Source organism: Nelumbo lutea, chromosome 7, assembly GCF_056320005.1.
Source record: "Nelumbo lutea isolate HS-2025 chromosome 7, American lotus-T2T, whole genome shotgun sequence".
Taxonomy (NCBI): domain Eukaryota; kingdom Viridiplantae; phylum Streptophyta; class Magnoliopsida; order Proteales; family Nelumbonaceae; genus Nelumbo; species Nelumbo lutea.
Window position 1 is genome coordinate 23550413 of NC_142690.1, and position 21689 is coordinate 23572101.

Here is a 21689-nt window from a genome sequence, read left to right on the forward strand (position 1 = left end):
CGCTTGGATCAAGGGTTTTCTCTCGAATGGAGCATTTCTTGGGAGACGTTTCATCCCCTTCTCTTTTACGTCCTCACTATCTTCTCCTCTTATTCCTCCTCTTTTTCCTTTCATTTTCTTCTTCTTCTTCTTCTTCTTCTTCTTCTTGCATGTTTTAATGACTGAATGGAAAACTATGAAATAAGTGTAAAATAAAGCCTAGAGCTAGATGCTTTGGGGTTTGCTTCAGGTGCAATTATCTACCGGTTCTCTTTCAATCAGTGCAGAATGATAGAGCTTTATGAGGATGTTTGGATTGTTGCAGTTGTACATGTACAAAACAGTAGCTATGTGATCCCTTTTTTCATCTCTACTGCCCTCTCATCTTCCCTATCCTTTCCTTTATTTCTCTATTTCCAGGTTTGTTGAGATGTCTCTAGTGATTATATAACCTAGGTTTTGAAAGATGAGGACTCACTTGACGGTGAGGTGTTGAAGGTGAGATGTGTGCAATCCATAGACACAAAGTTCTTCAAAGTGTTGATGGTGATTATTCAATCCACAAGAAGGGTGATGATGTTTTATGTGTTTTTTTATGGATTTTGCAGCCTAAATTCTAATTTAGTTTCTTTTTCAGATTTAGGTTTTGAGAAAGCTACCACAACAATGATAGAAATGAGAGGAGATCGTCACTAGGGAGTACACCTTCAATCTCTACAAATTCTATCGTCAATGCACTTTCAAGAAGATGGCTCCTAGAGCTTGAGAGCCATACATGAAATCAAGGTGAGTTCAAGTTCTCATTGATCGGAAGAGGGATGATAAGGAACATGTCGATGAGCTTTGTTCGTTGGTAAAAGTTGCAAAAGTTCCACATGAAGGGCTTACGGGATTGGGTACATCCTTGAAGAAGCAAATTAAACTTTTTCATTGTTGTAGGTTTTAGCCTTTTAGGCAAACTTTAATATAACAATAATTACCCATTAAACCATTAAGGAAATCACATATGCTTAATTATTTCTAACAACCATAATTCATAAAGAAAGAGGTATTTTCTTTTCTAATGTTTAGCCAAGTGGCACCACTTTCCCCCACTTCCACCTAAATTATCTCTAATTTCTATTTACCTCCTAAATTATCTCTAACTTCTATTTATCTCTTAAATTATCCCTAATTTAGTAGAGAGATTCTCTCATAAACTATCTCTAATTTCTATTTATCCTCTTCCGCACCTTTTATCTATATCTATCTAAAGAAAGTTTCAATTAAAAAAATTCAGAACTATTTAAATGTTATAACAAAATTATATACTAAATTTAAAATATTTATTGAAAACACAAAAAAAATTATAGATTTAATAATATGCATATTATTAATAATTCAATTTTTTACAAAACTCATCATGAAATTATGTAGTAACTATATAATCTATAATTTTATGAATTATTCAATTTAAATGTTATTCAAATAATAAAAATTTAACATTAAAAATATCTAAATAATATAACAAAATATATAATATTATGTAATAACATTAAAATCAATAAAATTCAAATAATGATTTTTTTTAAATATTTTACATATTATTTAAATATTTAACATGAAAATTTTTAAATAGTTAAAATAACGAAATTATGTAATAAATTTAAAAAAAATCTTAAATGTAGAAAAATAATTATAATAGAATTCATAATATTCATATTAATAATAATTTAATATTTTACAAAAATAATAACGAATTATGTAAAAATAGTACAATTATAATTTTATGGATTATTAAATTCAATAATTAATTAATATTTTAAGAGTTTAAATTATAATATTATTTCATTAACTAAATAATATTATAAAAAACTAATTTCACTTATATCAATTAATAATTATAGAAAATATCAACAAAATTATATTTATTAGTAATAATTTTACAATAATAGTGTTTATTCATTATATATTTATATATACTATAATTAATATTTATTTTATTTTCAGTAATTATTTATTATTTTTTTATATATATGCTTTCAAAAATTATTTATAAATATATTTTATTTTTTTTATTTAATAGAAAATTATCAATAATTATTGGAGATTAAACAACTATTATTTAACTTTTGAAATTTAATTTATCGTATTTATTGTATTTTTGTTACTTATTAGAGATGAAACTATTATTTAATATTACACTGTTTATTGACTAATTTAGTATATTTTCAATGTTTATTATATTTTTGTAATTATAGTATTTTTATTATATATCAATTATACTTTCATTATAAGCTTATTTTCAATGTTTGTGTATGTTTACTATAAATTTTCAATAATTGTTGGGGATTAAACTATTATTATTTATTAGGAGATTAGACTATAAATTTAGTTGAAATTAGGAGTGTTCAATGATTGGTTTAGTTCAGTTGTAGGTTGTTTCGCCAACTAAATCGATCTGGTCAAGTCCACAGTTTGTCACTAGAAACCGATTGACCATTAGCGAAAATCCACCAACTCGGGTTGTATTGATTTGGGTCTATTTTCGGTTTAGTTTGTTTGTTAAAAATATTTAAATTTAAAAATTAACTTTAAATTTCATAAATTACAATGATAATATTAGAAAATAAATTACAAAAATTAAATCTAATATAAAATATTTTAGACTAACAAATATGGGAATTTTCTCACTTTCTTGTATTAAAAAATAAAATTTAAAATATAAAATATTAATATATATTTATTAAACCAAAGCCGAACTGAAATACTAGAAAACTGACCAACTCGAGTTGAGTTTGATCAGATTATTTATTAAAAAGTTAAAATATAAAACAATTATATACTCTTATGTATTTTTATTGTTTAACTTTCGCTAAGAAAAGCAAGGATCCCCGTCACCATTCCTCTCTTTGCTCCATTATCTCCACCCTACATTCTCTTTGACTTTCTCTCCTTTTCCTTTCCCACCACTCCTAAGAAGCCATGTCACCCAACTATCAAAAAATATTCTTATAATTTCTCTCCTAAGGTATCTCATTTAAACCAATAGGCAAGTATCATGTTGCCCAACTCCCTAATTAATTCCTAAAATGCATTCCCTCAACTTATATTGACTCTCCCTCATTTAAAATATTTATATTAATTAATAAATAGTTAAATGCGATTAATATTTAATTCCACCCATATTCAATGAGTATTAAATAATGTTATTTCCAAAAGTTAATAAATACGGTTACTAAATTACCAAAAATTAATAAATATTGTTATTGATTAACTCATTAACAACATTTTATAGAAATTGAAAACTCTTTAACTAATTTTTATAAAATTGAGAATTATATTTAACAATTATAAAAAAGTATAAAATTTTAGTCATTGTTATTATTATAATTAATAACCAAATACAAATGGGGGAACAAAATATTATAATGTTAGAAAATGAAATTATTAATTAATTGTATTGAAAAATAAAAGATAAATTAGTGTAATTTTGTTAGTAAACTACCAAATAAAAAATAGATATTTAATAACAATTAAAAAATTTCAATAAATCCCAATAGTTACACAAAATGTAATAAATATTTCAAAAATTTTCATAAAACTACATTTTCATAAAATAACATTTTTGAAATTAAAAGATATAAAGTATTTAAAATTTTATTTAAAATGCATTAAATTATTATTAAAAATTATTATAATATTTTAGAAATTTTATTATAATTGATAGATTTTGGAAAACCATTGAAAAAGTATGTAATTTTCATTGCAAATTATTGAAAATTATTATAGATAAATGACTACGAGAAACGGAAAACTGTAATTTGAAAAAATAATTACACAAACTATTAAGATAAATTAGTATAATATTGGAAAAAGGAAATTATTGTTTAGTTTATATTAAAAATTATAAGATAAATTAGCATAATTCTGTAAGTAAACCAATTAAACAGAAAATAATTTATTTATTAAAAATTAAATAAATTTGAATAAATTTTCAAAATTACACATGTATGATAAATTTTCCAAAATTTTCATAAAATTATATTTTTTAATATTAAAGACAAACATTTTTATTAATTCCACTAATGATTAACAATTATATATGAATGACAATGGGGTGGGTTCAGGGTAGGGCACCCCATCCATTTCCATGCCCCATAATCAAGACAATCTATCCCATCCCCGCCCCGTCCCTAATGTCACGCGGATTTAGGGCAAGGTAACCACTCCTCAATGTCGGGCGAGTTCAGAAACAAGGTACCCCACTCCTCATCAAGGATGAAGAATCTTCAAATTTCCCAACCCCATCTACAGTATTGGGCGAGTACGACATACAGAAGCAAGGTGCCCCACTTCAATTTGATGATAGAAATGATCAAAGGGATATATTGAATATCAACCACATAACCACATGGTAAATTTCTAAAAGTACACTATATTAAACAAATTTTCAGGTAAAAATAATAAAAAGATTAACAATTATTAAAATTTCTACAAAATATTATTAAATCTAAATTTATTAAAAAATATTTGTTCATATCCAATTAACAATAATTATTTTTTATAAATCAATAGTAAATGAAAAATAAAATTATTAAATCTTTCATATTTTCCCGCATGGGTCCCTACTAGTAATAATAATAAAGAAGCTAAGTTATTAGAAGTACCATAAAATCAAATTGTCAATTGATTTGACAAATTTGTCTCTAATCCAAACCTATAGTGTTCATTTTATGGGCCATTTTTAAAACATGCATCAATTTGGATACCCGATTGAGAATAGAGGCCAATATAAATGTTAAATATTTTAAAAATATTATTAATATTTTAAAGTTGAAACTTGAAAATAGTTAAATTTCTTTTCTCTTAAGTAAATATTTTTTCCTAAAGAATGTTTTAATAGAAAAGAAAATCAGGGCTTTGGGTCCCCATAGGGAAACCATCTCCTTTGGGGGATGGAGGTTCATTTTCCTCCCCAGTGGAGATTGGGGACAAGGAGGTGAGTGTGGTCCATGCCCTATTTCCATTCCTAAATTCCACCATGTTAAGATATTAAATTAATAAAAAATTAATAATACCAACAAATGAAGTTAGTAACAATAAAATACTACTAAGATAAGTTATGAAAATTAAAATAAGTATATATGTGTAATATTTCAATAGATGTTAAAATTAGCCATTTACTTTGAAATTATTATTTGTGTAGTGCACATATATTTAAATTCCACTTAAAACAAGTGAAGTGCACATATTATTTAAATTCCACTTAAAACATTAGTATCAAAACACAATTATAACAAAAACTAATAGAATTTGATAAAAATAACATTCATTTAAATTCAGTTTAGAATTTAAAAATTAATAACAATTTATCTAACCATGATGAAAATTAATAAACATTAATAGAAAAGTTATTAAAACTTAACACAAGTATAGCTAACAATAAAGTAATGCTAATTACTAAATTTGTACTTAAATATTTTAAATATTTAAATATTAGTAAATATATAAAGTTAGGTTGTAGTAATAATTAAATTAATCTAAGCCCAAGTTTGAGCTTTAAGACTACGGGTTGGGCTTTGGTTGATCCTCCACTCGATTAAATCCACCCAAGTTGCACACCTAAGAGAAATGTGGAATTCTTAATTGGATTGAATCAAAATGAGGACAACCCATTCATATATTATTTTTGGGGTTTTAACTAATTTTAGGTAAAAATTGTTAATTTTGAAGCCGAAGGAACTATGGGGGGATGGGCTACCCCCATTTGTTTAGCCAATTGAACCAAAAAATAAAAGATCTTGGGTCAAATTTTAATATTGTATTAATAATTTTTAAGGTTGCGTTGCCCAACTTGACCCACACCACAAGTGTAATAATATTTGTTTGGGCTTAGGATATGGACAAACTTGCCTGTGTTAATTATAAAACTATGATTTATTTTATAAATTATAATTTTTAGTTAATTTAATTTTATTATAATAAATATATAAAAAATCTATCTAGGCAACCTATAAAATTATTAATACACTATGAAAATCTGCCCCAATATCTTTTATGTTTTTGGTGTTCATTGGGCTATACAATGGAAGATAGCCCATCTCATATAGCTCAGTCTCGTTCAAATAATTACAAATGCCACATTGCTCTTAGGGTTGCAACTTAGCGGGTTGGGTTAGGTTGAGGATCAATCAAAGCCCAACTCGAATTTTTAAACCTCAAGTTCAGGCTTAGATTAATTTAATTATGACTACAACTTAATTTTATGTGTTTACTAACATTTAAATATTTTAAATATTTAAGTAACATTTACAAAAAATTATAATATTTATTCGTTAATAAAGTAAAATAAATAAAATAGAACACTAATGGATAATATGGAAAAATAATTATTTTATTAAGTAATTAGTAGTAATTTTTTTTGTAACAAATAACAAAAATAAAGATTAATTATTTGAAACAACATTGTAATTATCAAATTTATTATTTTTGACAAATTCCGTGCATCGTACGGGTCCCCGCTAGTATCAAATAAAACACATAATTGTGGAGATATTACCGATGTAAGACCGCTGTTCGATCAGGAATTGCACTGATGGAAGCCGAAGTCAATCCAAGTTCTGTGGCTAAGGTGTTCACCATCTAGTCTCTGCTGTCTACACCTGATAGGCGTGTTACGTAGTCTAATCACCAAGCATACAGTGCACAAAAATTAACACAAAATTAAGCATTTTGGGCTAGAGGTGTAAAGAGGGGCATGCAGTTTGTGCAAGCCGTGCCGTGTCGGCCCGCGGGTCATGCCGCTTTCCCTGGTGAAAATTTTGGAGATCAGCTTGGCACGGCCTATGGCCTAGGCCCGTGCAGGCCCGTGCCGTGTTGTGGGCTGGGCTGGTCCGTGGGCCAAGCCTTGGGCCAAGTCGGGCCATGCATCGGGTCAAAGTAATTTATTTAAAAAAAATTGACAAAAACTTAAAATTTTAATTTTATATGAATTTTGTGTATATATTTGCTTATATATAATAATTAAATAAATTAGTATAGTAAAATAAAAAATATTTATTTTATTAATATATTATATACTATATATTATTATATTATTATTATTTATATAATATTATATAAATATGTATAAATATATAAATAAATAAATAATATATATGGGCCATGTCGGCCCGCTCAGTTACCGGCCCGTGGACCTAAAACCCCTCATGCCGGACCTGGCACGGCCCGCGGGCTGTGGTGCCGTGCCGGGCCGCGGGCGGCACGGCCCGATTTATACCTCTATTTTGGGCCACGTGGAGACTCATGATTTGTTAAACGACGTGTCTTAAGTATTTTGGAGCAGATCCCGTTACATTTTGGAGTCAAGAGTTGTATAAAAACGAATAAAAACAAAGCAAGGTAGAGGGACTGCCGGACCGACTGTGGGAGAGATCCCATCATGGCTAGACCGGCGCCAGATCCAGACGATCCTCATGTTGCTCCTACGAAATTGAAGCAAATTTTGAATGTTTCCGTCGTCTTTTATGCCGCATACTTCTACCTGATCTTCTATCATTATCAAATCGACCAGGAACTGAAGAAATCCATGCTCATCAACTCTGTTATGAGTTTCGCGGGGTTCATTGTCACCCTTTTAATCATTCCCGTAGGCTCCAGGTACGTGCTGAGGCGCAATCTTTTCGGCTACGACATCAATAAGAAGGGCACTCCTCAAGGTTCAATTAAAGTGTAAGTTCTCCAACTGTTCTTTTGATTCATGAAGTGTGTAGGTTGTTCTTTTTTTGTTGTGTTGTTTTTTCCCGTTCAATTTGTTTTAGTTGAAATAACTAAATGGTTTAGTGTTGCTTTACTGGATCCGTAATTGTTTAAACGATCATGTTAGTTGCTTTGACTTAGTGATGCATACTTGAGAATCCTATTCTAACCGGTACCGATGGAAAAATTAGCGATACTGATGAAAAATGAGGACTGGTTGTAGAAAGTTGGGGAAGTTTTGATAATGTGCATTGGAGTTGTAGAATCTGTTGTAAATTGAAAAAGAAAAACTTCAAATTGGAGTACAAGCCCTTTGGATATGGTCCATTTTTGCAGCTAGGCCATGGGGATTTGTCTTAGGAAATCTTATTTAGTCTGTTAAATTTTCAACATCACTTGGTTTTACACTCCCAAGCTGTTTCCAACTTGGTCTACTTGAGATGAGTCTATTTTTTAGTGTTAAGCAAGGTTTTTTTTTTTTTGAGTGGGATTGAAGTTGGAATTGGAGTTTGTAATGGGAGATTTGAACCTTTATGTTGAGTCTATAAATACAATAGTTCAAATTGGAACTTTATCGTTGAATAAAAGTTTCGTTTAGTGAAATTTGGCTGTATTCAGGTACATATTTATCTCTCCACATGGCAGTACCTGCAAACTATGAGACAAACTAGATAACTTGCTAGGGAAACAGGAATGGCATGGGTGTGGACACATAGGGTGACAATTGGTGTGGCAGATTCCCTAGCTAAGTTGGTGGTGGTGGTGGTGGGGGGGGGGTTAATAGAGAACAATTGTATTTGGGATTTATAATTTAGATGTTTTTGGAGAGATTTGGGGTTAGGTAGCTGTGGATAAACTAACAGGATATGTTTCCCTTCAGTTTGAAAGCTATAAACTTGGCGAAGTCCTCCCTTATCTTCATGTTCATGATGCCCTTCCACATGCTGGAATCACTTGTTCTATGTTCCAGATGGGGTCTCTCGAGCCATTTTTGATTGGGAACTTTTTACTTCTGTTCACCTGTTTCCATAGCTCATCCTTATCTTCCCCATAATGTCATACAGACTTACCTGACAAGCTCCTTTTCATAAGGTGGAATGGCTGTAGACCTACTCTACCTTTGTTCTTGACAGTACACATTTGAGACCATGCAACCAGGTGGTACTTCTAATCATTTGATCTGTCCAATAAGAAGTCCTGTTTTATTTTATTTCCAAATGCTGAAGCCAGATTATAGAAGGATAAGTAGTAGACTGGGAAATTAGATAAAGTGCTTTTCACAAAGGTGACTTTACCTTGTTTGGACAAATGATACTTCTTTCATCTTGCTCATTTGTGTCCACAGTGCTCAATGAATGGGTTCCAGATTACTTAAGAAGTGTAGCTTGCACTGAGAGGTAAACCCTAGAATTTTATAAGTGTAGCTTTAAAGATATGCCTTATGAACATTGACAACCTTGTCAGTAGGGGTGAGATGGACTGTTTTTTATTGGTGCTCCAAGTTACAAGCACAGGGGCTGAATTTTGTATTTAAAGTAGTGCTTCATTTTCTGTATAGGTTTCCATCTGGTTACCCTTTACCCTTTGTCTTGGAATACATTCATTCTTGGTTAACAGTCTATACATGCACACACTAACATATCACAAATTTACAATGGTATCATTGATGTCTTGTTTTTCTGTAGGTCAATCATATATTTGAATTGTTTATGAGATAAACTTTTACAACATATTATAATTTAACTGGTAATTTCTGTTGGATCCATTTGCATGGGTGTGGAGAAATATACTTAAAAGTACTTACTGTGTTGATTTTTTTAGTGCTTGTTTGTATGCAAACGCATTTGACTATGGGGGGTTGAAGTAGATAAATTCAACTTCTAGGATTGTCTCAGAGTAAATTGTTACATTCCATTAACAACTGAAGAACTTTCATAGTTGCTATTGCTTTCAAATATCCACTTAGTCCTGGCCTCTTTATGTTACACTATCCATTAGTTCTTGTTAGTCTATTAACTTTTTTTATGATTACATTTATGTAATTCTGAAGGCCTGAACTTTTTGTATGATTATATTTATGTAATTCTGCAGGCCTGAATCACTGGGTATTGTTGTTGGGATTGTGTACTTGGTCTTGGCAATATTGTTTCAGTATTTTAACTTCACCTCAGATTCCATTGTGAGTAAGAAATGTTTATTCTTGTTTTATATTTTAAAAGTTGGTTTCTCATGGTTTATTTTGATGGCATAATTCAACTTAAATTTTCATTAACTTTCAACCATAAATTGTTTGACTATCGGAAGGGCCATGGTTCAAGACTGCCCTTAATACTTACATGGCAAATAAAACAAATAAAAGACTGAAATAAATAACAAACTGAAATAACAAGCTGTCTAAGGTAACTACCAACTAACACTGACATGACTAACAAATGTTACATATGCTGTCATACGAACACAGTGGGGACCACAGCCGTGGGGCTCACATCAGTGTTCTCTACACTCCCCCTCAAGTTGGGAATATATATTTGTCATTCCCAACTTGAATAGATCTGCCTCTAACTTCTTCCTTGGTACAGCCTTGGTGAGAAAATCTACGAGCTGCATGTTGGAGGTGATATATGGGAGACTCTGTGATGAGACCCTCTCTCTGACAAAATGTCGATCAACTTCGATATGCTTAGTTCTGTCATGCTGCACCGGATTGTGAGCTATATTAATAGCCGCCTGATTATCACAATACAACATCAAGGGCTTCTCATAATCAATACCCAACTCTTCAAGTAGTGATTTCAGCCATACGATTTCAGCGACTCCGTTAGCCATTGACCTGTATTCAGCTTCGACACTAGAGCGGGAAACAACACTTTGTTTCTTACTCCTCCAAGAGACAAGGTTACCTCCTACAAGGGCACAATATCTAGAGGTAGACCTCCTATCATCAGCACTCCCAGCCCAATCAACATCTGTATAGACCTCCACCTTCATGTGATTATTGTTCTTGAACAGTATACCTCTACCTGGGCATCTCTTCAAGTATGCTAATATTATCTCTGCTGCAAGAATATGAGTAGTTCTAGGGGAATGCATGGACTGACTGACAACATTGACTGCATAACTGATATTTGGCCGAGTGAGGCAGAGATATAGGAGCTTTCCAACCAACCGTTGGAACATAACTTTGTCTTCAAGAGGCTCCCCACCCTTTGCATTGATCTTGTGATTCTATTCAATGGGTGTATCGGTAGGCTTGACACTTAACTTTCCAGTTTTCGCCAACAGATCTAGAACATGTTTCCTCTGAGAGATAAAGATCCACTGTTTAGATTCTAGCAACCTCAATACCCAAAAAATATCACAGTGCACCAAGATCTTTCACCTCAAACTCTTGATGAAGGAGTTGTTTGAGGGACTCAATCTCACTACTATTATTCCCTGTCACTACAATGTCATCCACATATACAGCAAGCAGGGTCAAAGAAGAGTCCACACTTTTATTGAACAGTGTACGATTTGACTGGGCCTGTACATAACCTAATTTTCCAAGGGCTAGTCTAAATCTATCAAACCAAGCCTAGGGGATTGCTTTAATCCATACAATGCCTTATTCAGTCGGCAAACCTTCTTACCTGTCTCTGTATCATAGAATCCAGGGGGCAACTGCATGTAGACTTCTTCCTATAAGTCTCCATTCAGAAAAGCATTTTTAACGTCCATTTGGAACAAGGGCCAATAATAACTTGCTGCAAGGGCTAATAGAACTCGAATAGTGGTCATCTTGGCTACTGGGGCAAAGGTCTCCAAGTAGTCTATACCATAAGTCTGAGTGAACCCTTTTGCAACCAATCGGGCTTTGTACCTTTCAATGGAGCCATCATCATTATATTTCACTGTGAATACCCATCTACATCCAACTGGTTTCTTTCCTTTGATTAGATCAACTAGTTCCCAAGTATTATTTTTCAAAAGGGCATCCATTTCAACTTTCATTACATCTTTTCACTCTGGAACTGATAAGGCTTCTTGCACTGTTCTGGGGATAGGGATATCAGCAATGGAAGTGAGATAAGACCTATAAGAGGGAGACAAACAATCATAGGATAGAAATTGGGAAATGTAGTGAGCTGTGGATGTGGTGCAGCGTCGTTTCCCTTTACGGACCGCAATAGGGAGGTCAAGGTCATCCGAAAAAGGAGGGGAAGTAGCAACAGTGGAAGGTATCTCAGTGGGCCTTGGGACTGTAGTACCTGGATCTGGATCCGCAGGAGTAGGGGCTGACCTGGACTGCTGATGATTGAGATCAACCTACCTGCATCGCCTGCGATAGACTTTCAACTCTTGATCCCTCTGACACCCCTCACCAGTATAGCCTTCATCACTCAATGGAATGGGTAAAGGAACAACCTCAGATGAGTTAACCTTACTCTCACTGCACTCCCCCTGAGGAAAAAGACCCAAATTCGCATTCTCACTACTCTCCCCCTGAGGAGAAACCCGAGGATAATAGGGTGCCTCCTCAAAGAAGGTGACATCCATCGAGACAAATCTCCTCCCTCAAACAGGATCATAGCAGCAATAACCCTTTTGAGTTTGTGCATAACCGAGGAAAATGCATTTGGAGGCCCTAGGGTCAAATTTGGAATGATGAGGTCCAAGAAGCTGAACAAAACAAGTGCACCCAAAGGTTTTAAGAGGAACTGTAAACAACTCCTCGTTTGGGTATAGAAGGGTAAACGGAGGCTTCATATCAAGAATCCGTGAAGGAACCCGATTAATGAGATACACTGTCGTGAGGATAGCATCACCCTAGAAACGGATAGGCACATTGGAGGTAAACATAATGCTTCTAGCCACCTCCAAAATGTGCCTATTCTTCCTCTCGGCAACCCCATTCTACTGGTGTATGAGGGCAAGTGCTCTGGTGAATAACCCCATGATCAAGTAGATAAGAGGCCAGTGGCTTAACAAAGTATTCTTTTGCATTATTAGATCTGAGGACTTTGATTTTGACCCCAAACTGGGTTAAAATCATATGATGAAAGTTTTGGGTCAGAGCGGGAACCTCATCTCGTGAACGCATAAGGTAGACAAAAAAAACAGGTATGGTCATAAACAAACAACAGAAAATACTTGTACCCACCCATAGAAGGGAGGTGATATGGCCCCCAAACATCGGTATGCACAATATCAAAAGAATTATTACTTCTTTTATTACTCAAGGAATAAGATGTTCTACAATGTTTGGCAAGCTCACAACTCTCGCATCTCAAATTTGACATCTCAACAGACTCAAATAAAGTAGGAAACAGATTCTTCAAAAACCGAAAAGATAAATGACCTAATTGATTATGCCAAAGCATAACGGACTCACACACCGAGAAACAAAAGACTTCTTATCCACCGGCTCTTTCCATTGAGGACTCTCTCCAAGTAGGTAGATCCCATTCGTCTCACGGCCAGTCCCAATCACCTTCTTCGTCTCCAAGTCCTGAAAAACACATCGGTCAGGGAAAAATGTGACTGAACAGTTTCGATGTTTGGTAATACTACTGACTGAAAGCAAATTAGTATCAGATAAATTGATGTCACCCTTGCCAGAAATGGAAACAAGAGAGCCATCAACAATGGATAATTTATCTCTACTAGAAGACAAGTGATAAGTAGTGAACAATGATGGCAAGCTAGTCATATGGTCAGATGCACCTAAGTCTATTACTCAACAGTGTTCAGTATTACCTGGAGCTGAAGCATGGTAGGCTGAGGCCCGGGTACCTGAATGAGCAAATGCAGATGTGGCAGAGGCTGATGGTGACTGAGAAGACTGGGCCGAATTCCCAACCTCCTTTTCCAACTGTATCAGGGCAGCCCGAACAATATCTAAGGTATCTAGGGGTGTGCCTTTTGTGCCTGACGAGGATGCAGAATCAGTATTCACGGCCATATGAGCATTACCCCTTTTATTCCTCTGTTTTGCTGGGACTAAATGAGGGTGGAGCTTCCAACATGTATCTTTCATATGCTTGGGTTTCTTGCAATGTTCACATGCCATATCCCGTTTATCTTCCTTCTTCATATCTCTTTCTATATCACCCCAGACTTAGGTTTAACTGCTGCCAGGGTTGGGGGAAAGGGCTGATGTTGCATCATAACCTTCCTCTTGGTCTCTTCACTACGCACCAGGGAGTATGCTTGAGAAAGGGTCACATTGTCTCTTGTTAGTATCTGCAGTCTCACAATGTCATAATCTGAATTCAGGCCAGCCAGAAATTCAAACACCCTATTGGTCTCGACTTGCTTTTATGGGTTTGTGCATCTTTTGGACTTTCCCACTCAAGAGTCTCCAGATGGTCAATTTCATGCCATAGTGATTTCAGTGTAGAGAAATACACAGAGACTGGTTTCTCTCATTGTTTAAGGTTATTCACTTTACACTTTAGTTCATAGGCCCTAGCAACATTAAGGGGTAGGGAGTAGGTCTATTTCATGACATCCCATATCTCCTTGGCTATCTTTGCCCACAAGTAATTTCGGCTGATATGTGGCTGCATCGAGTTGCACAGCCATGTCATAACCAAGTAGTTCTCCTGAACCCACTTGGTATACACTGGGTCCTCTTTGGAAGGCTCTTTCACATCTCCCAATAGATAGATAAGTTTTCCCCTTCCCCCAATAGCCATCATGGCTGATTGGGCCCATTCCAAGTAATTGGATCCATCAAATCTCACAGTTGTAATCTGAAACGTAGTCTCAGACATACTACCAGAACTGCTGTTCCCAAACACACATTCTCCCTGTATTTTGAACTCCATTCTTGGTCAAGAATCAGTAGTTAAGAACTCTTAGGGTTTCCACACTAGAAAACAGCACTAAAGCAATCGATCACAATCAGAAAACTGTATGAAATCAGTTCAGATCTTATCTGAAACCAATCGGCAATCAGAATATATGCAGTCCGATAACAGTTCTCACTCTCAAAACAGGCTCAGAAGCCAAAACCAGGTCTGGAACTCACTTAGAAAGCACTCTGTAGAGCTGAAGCAGAATTAGGGTTTCAATCGTAGGGTTAGGAAGACCCTTGTGAGAACATAAACAGTGCTCAGCCGCACTTTCAAAGAGAATTCACAGTCAAGTCTAGCCGTAGGGTTAATGACAAACCCTAAAAAAAAACTGATCGGCCGCTCCTAGATAGGTCCAACCTATCTTGACTGACAGCAATCTCAAGGGAAAAATAAAGACTTACCCAGAGAATTCTGATCGCTACCTTCAATCGAGGCCTGAACCCTAACCTCCTCTGGTTCTTTCTGATTACCAAAACACTCTGCAAGCCGCGACAAGTCTTCGAACAGCTGCTAAACTTTTCTGGTAACCTCCAAGAATCAGCCAACGAACAGTCCTTTGTAAGCTTCCAGCCCTAGATAGTTCTCATGTGGTCGGCTGGACTAGACTCACATGAGAAACCCTAGATAGGCTCTGATACCAAGTAGTCGATCAAGACTACAATTAGTCTTGAATCCCAACTGATTTCGGATTGAGAAAAATAGAAGGAAGAGGAAGAAGAAAGGAGAAGCAGCAGAAGTGCACAAGGGATTTGAAAGGAGGGACAGATTGAATGAGTCTGCCGCCGCCACTCTCTTAATATTTATAGGTTATGTTCACTAAATGTAGGAAAGGACAGAACTGCCCTTAATACTTACATGGCAAATAAAACAAATAAAAGACTGAAATAAATAACAAACTGAAATAACAAGCCGTTTAAGATAACTACCAACTAACACTGACATGACTAACAAAGGTTACACATGCTGTCATATGAACACAGTGGGGACCACAGCCCTGGGGCCCACATCAGTGTTCTCTACAGTAACTTTGCTTCTCCCTCTCCTTGTAGATTCAATTGGGATTTAGCTCTTATTAGTTCTCTAGACAAGGCATTCTTTGACTTTTCTTCTCTTGGCTCAATGACTCTTGCACAAGATGATTTAGCTCTTATTTTCTTGTGCTTATTTTCCCAAGCCATTGCTTCTCATCCTATTCCTTTGCAACCGTTCCCCATGAAAAAGATTTGGTGTCTGCCAGTGCCCCTAAAGTTAGATGTTTTGGAAGCTTTCTATTTGAAGATTAGTCCCTGTGAAAACCTCTGAAGGAGGAGACCTGATTTGGGCCTTTCTCCACATGTATGCTTATTTTGTTTTGCTAATGGAGAGTCTACCCACCATTTCTCATGTCTTACCTGTTTGGTTGCTGCGACGTGGATGAGAAATAGGGAATATTTCAGTTAGATTCCTTGAATCCTGTGTTTGTTTGATGGGATGATGTGAGAAATAAAGAGATGTGGGTTCTCAAAAATAGGGATGTGGGGCTAAGTGTCACTACGCCCAAAGTACTGGGTGGTAATCTGTAATTTACTCAATATTATATTATTGTATGTTTTTAATTGTTGAAAGATAATGTTTGATTAAGTTAAGTTTTTTTATGCAGTGGCTTGTTGAGTACAATGCAGCCTTAGCGTGTATCTGTTTCATGACTCTGCTTGGATTTGTAGATGATGTTCTTGACGTTCCTTGGAGAGTGTGAGTTCTTGTATTGCCCTTGGTTTTCTTTTTATTTTCTTGACAAACAAAATTTCCTTTTCAGACCAAACAGTTGCTCCATTTGCTGCAAAACTTCCTGAATTAAACTTATAAACAGATCCTTATGTTCTTTTATTTTATTTTGTAGAACAGAAAATTGCTATTGCCTTCATTTGCAGCACTTCCTCTGTTGATGGCATATGCTGGACATACAACTATCATAATACCAAAGCCCCTTATTCCATATGTGGGTCTAAAGGTTTTAGATCTAGGTAAGTTGTTTGTTGCATGTATATCCATATCTAGATTTGGAAGATATGGTGACTAGGAAGATACAAGGCATGCTATTTTAACTTTTCTGTATATTCCCATTGTACAGTCCCCTGCTGTACATGGGTGCCGATGTCTCTATGATTTGTTATTTCAATTGAATGCAAATTAATACTTTACCTTCTTCATTAAAAGCGTGCATTTATATCTATACCCATACATGATAAACATGTATGTGGATAGGTACATCATCAGATGGATATGATATTTGATTCTATATTTTACCCTAGAACAATATTTAGGGTTCTGTTACTTTTACGCTATTTAGTATTTTTATTTTTTATTTTATTTTTGAAGGCTCATATTATATAACCATAAGCTAAGATTCATAATCTAGCAATATTTTCATTCATTTTTCAAGGAAATTGTATGTCGATAACATTAACTTTCATCTTTTAAGGCCAACAACCCAGTAATTGTGATGATCACTCTGTGTCACTCCAAAATAGGAGGTCCAAGATCAAATCCATGGAACTGCAGGCTCTCCATGGTATGGTCAATTGGTCTCATATGCACCCTCTGTCCCCACCCGAGTCCTTGCTAATGTGTACTATGTGATAACCCCAAAAAATCTTTATATCTTGTAAGAATTAAAGAGTGACTTGTTCCGTTCTGCTAGTATTCTACGTTGCTGCTTCAAATGAAGGATGCATATTTATTATTGACAACAGTACCAATGCGATATTAATTAGTCTTGACCTCTTCCAAGTGGTTAAAGTTTTTGAGAACAGAACAAATATTTGTTAGCAAGACGGTTAAAATAATCTCCATACAGTGGGAAAAGTAGGATTTTTTTTTGTCTTAATGTCACACTATCTTTTTTTTTTATCAGAAATGATAACTTTCATTAGAGATAAATTAAACTGAAACACAGAAGTCAACCCTTATTAGAAAAGGTTGTTCCAATAAACATCAAACATTACAGCACTGCCCAATAAAGTATCTCCCTTACAGTCCCTTGTTTTTCTAGGGCGTCAGCAAAACCATTCGCTGATCTCCTTATCCACTTGAAACAAACACCCACCTCCCTTGTTATGCTAAGCATTTCCCTTATCATCTGTCTATACTGCCAAATTCCCAGCTGCCCTGATTGCATCCACCCTTATCAGCTGTCAATCTGCTGTAGCTCCAATTGTTTGGCCAGTTTTACACCTTGATGTAGTGCTAAGACTTCCGCTCTTAAGGAATCTCCAACTCCTACTGGACTTGAATACAGAGCCATTGTCTTGCCTTCATTATCTCTGAAAACACCTATACCAGATGGGCCCAGATTACCTATAGAGCTTTCATCAAAGTTCAGTTTTACCCTTTGTTGCGCCGATGGAGACCAAACTTTCTGTATCATAGCTTTGGAAGTAGTAGTAGTTGCCACAGTGCCCCAACTTCTATAAATGGCTTCAGCTGAGAAATCCTTAAGAAGATCACAGGATTTCAACCAATGGATAACCTTAGTAGTTACTCATTCCACAACCTTTTCCTTGGATCTACAACTACCTTTGAAGATCCTATTGTTTCTTTCCTCCCAGATTGACCACAATACAGCAGCTCTAGTGGCTCTCCACATAATCCTTCCATGAACCTTTTGTTGCCTACAAAAAGCTAAGATCAAAGAGGTTCACCACGTTGGGGGGGGTCCACCTGCAGTCAAAGAGAGAAGAGAACCAAGACCAATTAAAGAACACAAAGGGACATGAGATTAGTGTAGAGAACACTGATATGGGCCCCACAACTACGGTCCCACTGTGTTCATAGGGTAGAAGATGTTCTAGTCTGCCTAGGGTTAGCTATTGGTCATTTAGTTGTTTCATTGTTATTTATTTCAGTCTAATTTTTTGCTCTATTTGTTATGTAAAGACTAAGGGCAGATCTGTTCTTTCCATGTAATGAGCATAACCTATAAATATTAATTAAAGTGGTGGCGGCAGAACATGAAGCTTCTGCTCCTCCTTTCAACTCTTGTGTTCTACTGCTTCTCCTCCCTTTTCCTCTTCTTTCCTCTTACCTTTCTTCTTATTTTCGATCCTGAAATCCATTAGGGTTCAAGACTGATAATAGTCCTGAACTTCTACTTGGTATCAGAGCTAGGGTTTCTCATGTGAGTCTAGTCCAGCCGACCACATGAGAACCATCTAAGGCTGGAAGCTGAGAAAGCTGAGTTCGTTGACTGGTTCTTGGAGATCTCTTGAGGATTAGCAGCTGTTTGAAGAAGTGCCACAGTTGCAGCGAGTTGGTGATCAGGAAGAATCAAAGAAGGCTAGGGTTCGGGTAACCTTGGTAGGCAGCGAACTGCATCCTATTGTAAGTCTTTTATTTTCTGAGAGAAGTAATATCAAAGAAGATAGGTTGGACCTATCTAGCAAGGGTGGCCGAACCACTCTAGGGTTTTATCTCTCTATTCTCTAGGGTTTTGTCTTATCCCTATGGCAAACCCTAGTATTGGACTGAACCTTGTGATCTTATCCCTGCGGCAAACCCTAATAGTTCTCCTCAACATTGATCAGTTTTAGGGTTTCATATTAACCCTAATACAAACCTTATCCGTACGGTACTGTCTGGAGTGTATGGCTTTTAGGACCGATTAAAACCTCAAATTGGCTTCAGCATATCAGATTGTTCTTCAAACTGTTTTTCAGTTTTCTTTTGGGGTTTCAAACACTTCTAAAGAGGTGAAAACAGTTCGGACTGTTGCTGTTGCGTGTGGCTATTGATTTCAGATCAGTTTTTATACATGTTTCATGCACATCTACTGTGAGTACAGATTGGTTCTATACTGATTTTGTGATTGTGGTTGGTAGTCCTAGTGCTGGTTTTGACTGTAATAACCCTAATTTTGAGACTTCTGGTTCTTGACCGAAATGGAGTTTAAGAATCCGGCAGAAGGCAGTTTTGGGAACAACAGTTATGGTGGTGGTTCTGAGACAGGTTTTCAGATTACAACCGTAAAGTTTGATGGATCAAACTATTTGGAATGGGTCCAATCAGCCATGACGGTTATTGGGGGAAGGGGCAAAGTAGGGTATCTCTTGGGAGATGTGGCAGAACCTTCCAAGGGAGACCCTATGTATACCAAGTGGGTCCAAGAAAACTACTTGGTTATGACATGGCTCTGTAATTCTATGCAGCCCCATATCGGCCGAAATTACTTATGGGCAAAGACAACCAAGGAGATATGAAATGTAATGAAAGAGACTTACTCCCAACCCCTTAATGTTGCCAAAGCATATGAATTGAAATGTGAAGTGAATTCCCTTAAACAATGAGAGAAACCGGTGTCGGTCTACTTCTTTACTTTGAAGTCCCTGTGGCATGAGATTGATCACTTAGAGACTCTTGAGTGGAAGAGTCCCAAAGATGCTCAGATACATAGAAAGCATATCGAGACAAATAGAGTGTTTGAGTTCCTGGCAGGACTGAATTCAGAATGTGATATTGTGAGGCAACGGATTCTGACCAGAGATAGTGTGACCCTCTCTCAGGCATACTCCTTAGTGCACAGTGAAGAGACCAGGAGGAAAGTCATGATGCAACATTAGTCGCTTACACCTGCCTTGGTAGCTGTCAAACCCAAAACAGAAGGTGATTCAGAGATGGACATAAAGAAGGAAGATAAAAGGGATGTGGTATGTGAGCATTGCAAGAAACCTAAACACACAAAAGAAACATGTTGGAAGCTGCATCCACATTTGGTCCCGACAAAGTTGAGAAATAAAAAGGATAATGCTCATGTAGCTATGACTACTGATTCAGCATCCTCATCTGGCACAAGAGGCACGCCAGTAGAGACCTTAGCTGCAGTTCGGGCTGCTCTACTACAATTGGAGAAGGAAATTGGCAGTTCAGCTCAGTTACCGCAGTCATCGTCAGCCCCGGCCACATCGGCCTTTGCACACTCAAGTACTCGAGCCTCAGCCTACCATGCCTCCACTCCAGCTATTACTGAACCTTGTTGGGTAATATATTCAGGTGCATCCGACCATATGACTAGCTTGCCCTCTTTGTTTACTACTTATTACTAATCTTCTGGTAGGGATAAAGTATCTATAGCTGATGTCTCTCTTGTCCCTATTTCTGGTAAGGGTGACATCAATCTGTCAGATACTATATCCTTGTCCTCTGTTTTGCATGTTCCTAAACTGGATACTAACCTCCTTTTCGTTAGTAGTATTACCAAACATTTGAATTGCTTAGTAACTTTCTTTCCTGACCAATGTGTTTTTCAGGACCTGGAGACGAAGAAGGTGATTGGGACTGGCCGTGAGACGAATTGGATCTATCAGCTCGGGGAGAGTTCTCGTCGGGAAGAGTCAGTGGATAAGAAGTTGCTTGTTTCTCAGGTTGTGAGTTCGGTTATGCTTTGGCATAACCGATTGGGTCATTTATCTTTTCGGTCATTGAAAAGTCTGTTTCCTACTTTGTTCGAGTCTATTGAGTCATCTCAGTTAAAGTTTGAAAGTTGTGAATTTGCTAAACATTGTCGAAACTCTTATTCATTGAGTAATAAAAGGAGTAGTAGTTCTTTTGATATTGTGCATACTGATGTTTGGGGGCCATATCACATTCCTTCTATGGGTGGGTACAGGTGTTTTTTGTTATTTGTTGATGACCACACCTAGTTTTCTTGGGTTTATCTTATGTGTTCACGAGATGAGATGCCTGTTCTAACCCAAAACTTCCACCAAATGATCCTAACCCAATTTGATGTCAGGATCAAAGTGCTTAGATCTGATAATGCAAAGGAATACTTTGCTAAGCCATTGGCATCGTACCTCCTTAATCATGGGGTTATCCACCAGAGCATTTGCCCTCATACACCTCAGCAGAATGGGGTTGTAGAAAGGAAGAATAGGCACATCTTGGAGGTGGCTAGAAGTATTATGTTTACCTCCAATGTCCCTATTCGCTTCTGAGGTGATGCTATCCTTACGACGATATATCTTATTAATCAGATTCCTTCCTGGGTTCTTGATATGAAACCTCCTTTTTTCCTTCTATACCCCAATGAGGAGTTGTTCACTATTCCCCTCAAGACATTTGGTTGTACCTGTTTTGTTCAGCTTCTCGGTCCCCATC

At 35.9% G+C, this 21689-nt stretch overlaps 1 protein-coding gene across 3 annotated transcripts in view; it reads left to right on the forward strand.

Annotated features, from left to right (window-relative positions):
- Positions 1 to 7321: 7321 nt before the first annotated feature.
- The window catches only part of LOC148845670 (uncharacterized), a 36879-nt gene continuing 22511 nt past the window's right edge, over positions 7322 to 21689 (forward strand). For all 3 annotated transcript variants that reach the window (XR_016102552.1, XM_088956094.1, XM_088956095.1), the window contains exons 1-4: positions 7322 to 7692; positions 9811 to 9898; positions 16198 to 16289; positions 16443 to 16561. Coding sequence is in view for 2 of the 3 variants with exons in the window: in XM_088956094.1 (XP_088812220.1) it covers positions 7403 to 7692; positions 9811 to 9898; positions 16198 to 16289; positions 16443 to 16561 (589 nt within the window). In the remaining variant the exon portion in view is untranslated. The remainder of the gene's footprint in view (positions 7693 to 9810; positions 9899 to 16197; positions 16290 to 16442; positions 16562 to 21689) is intronic.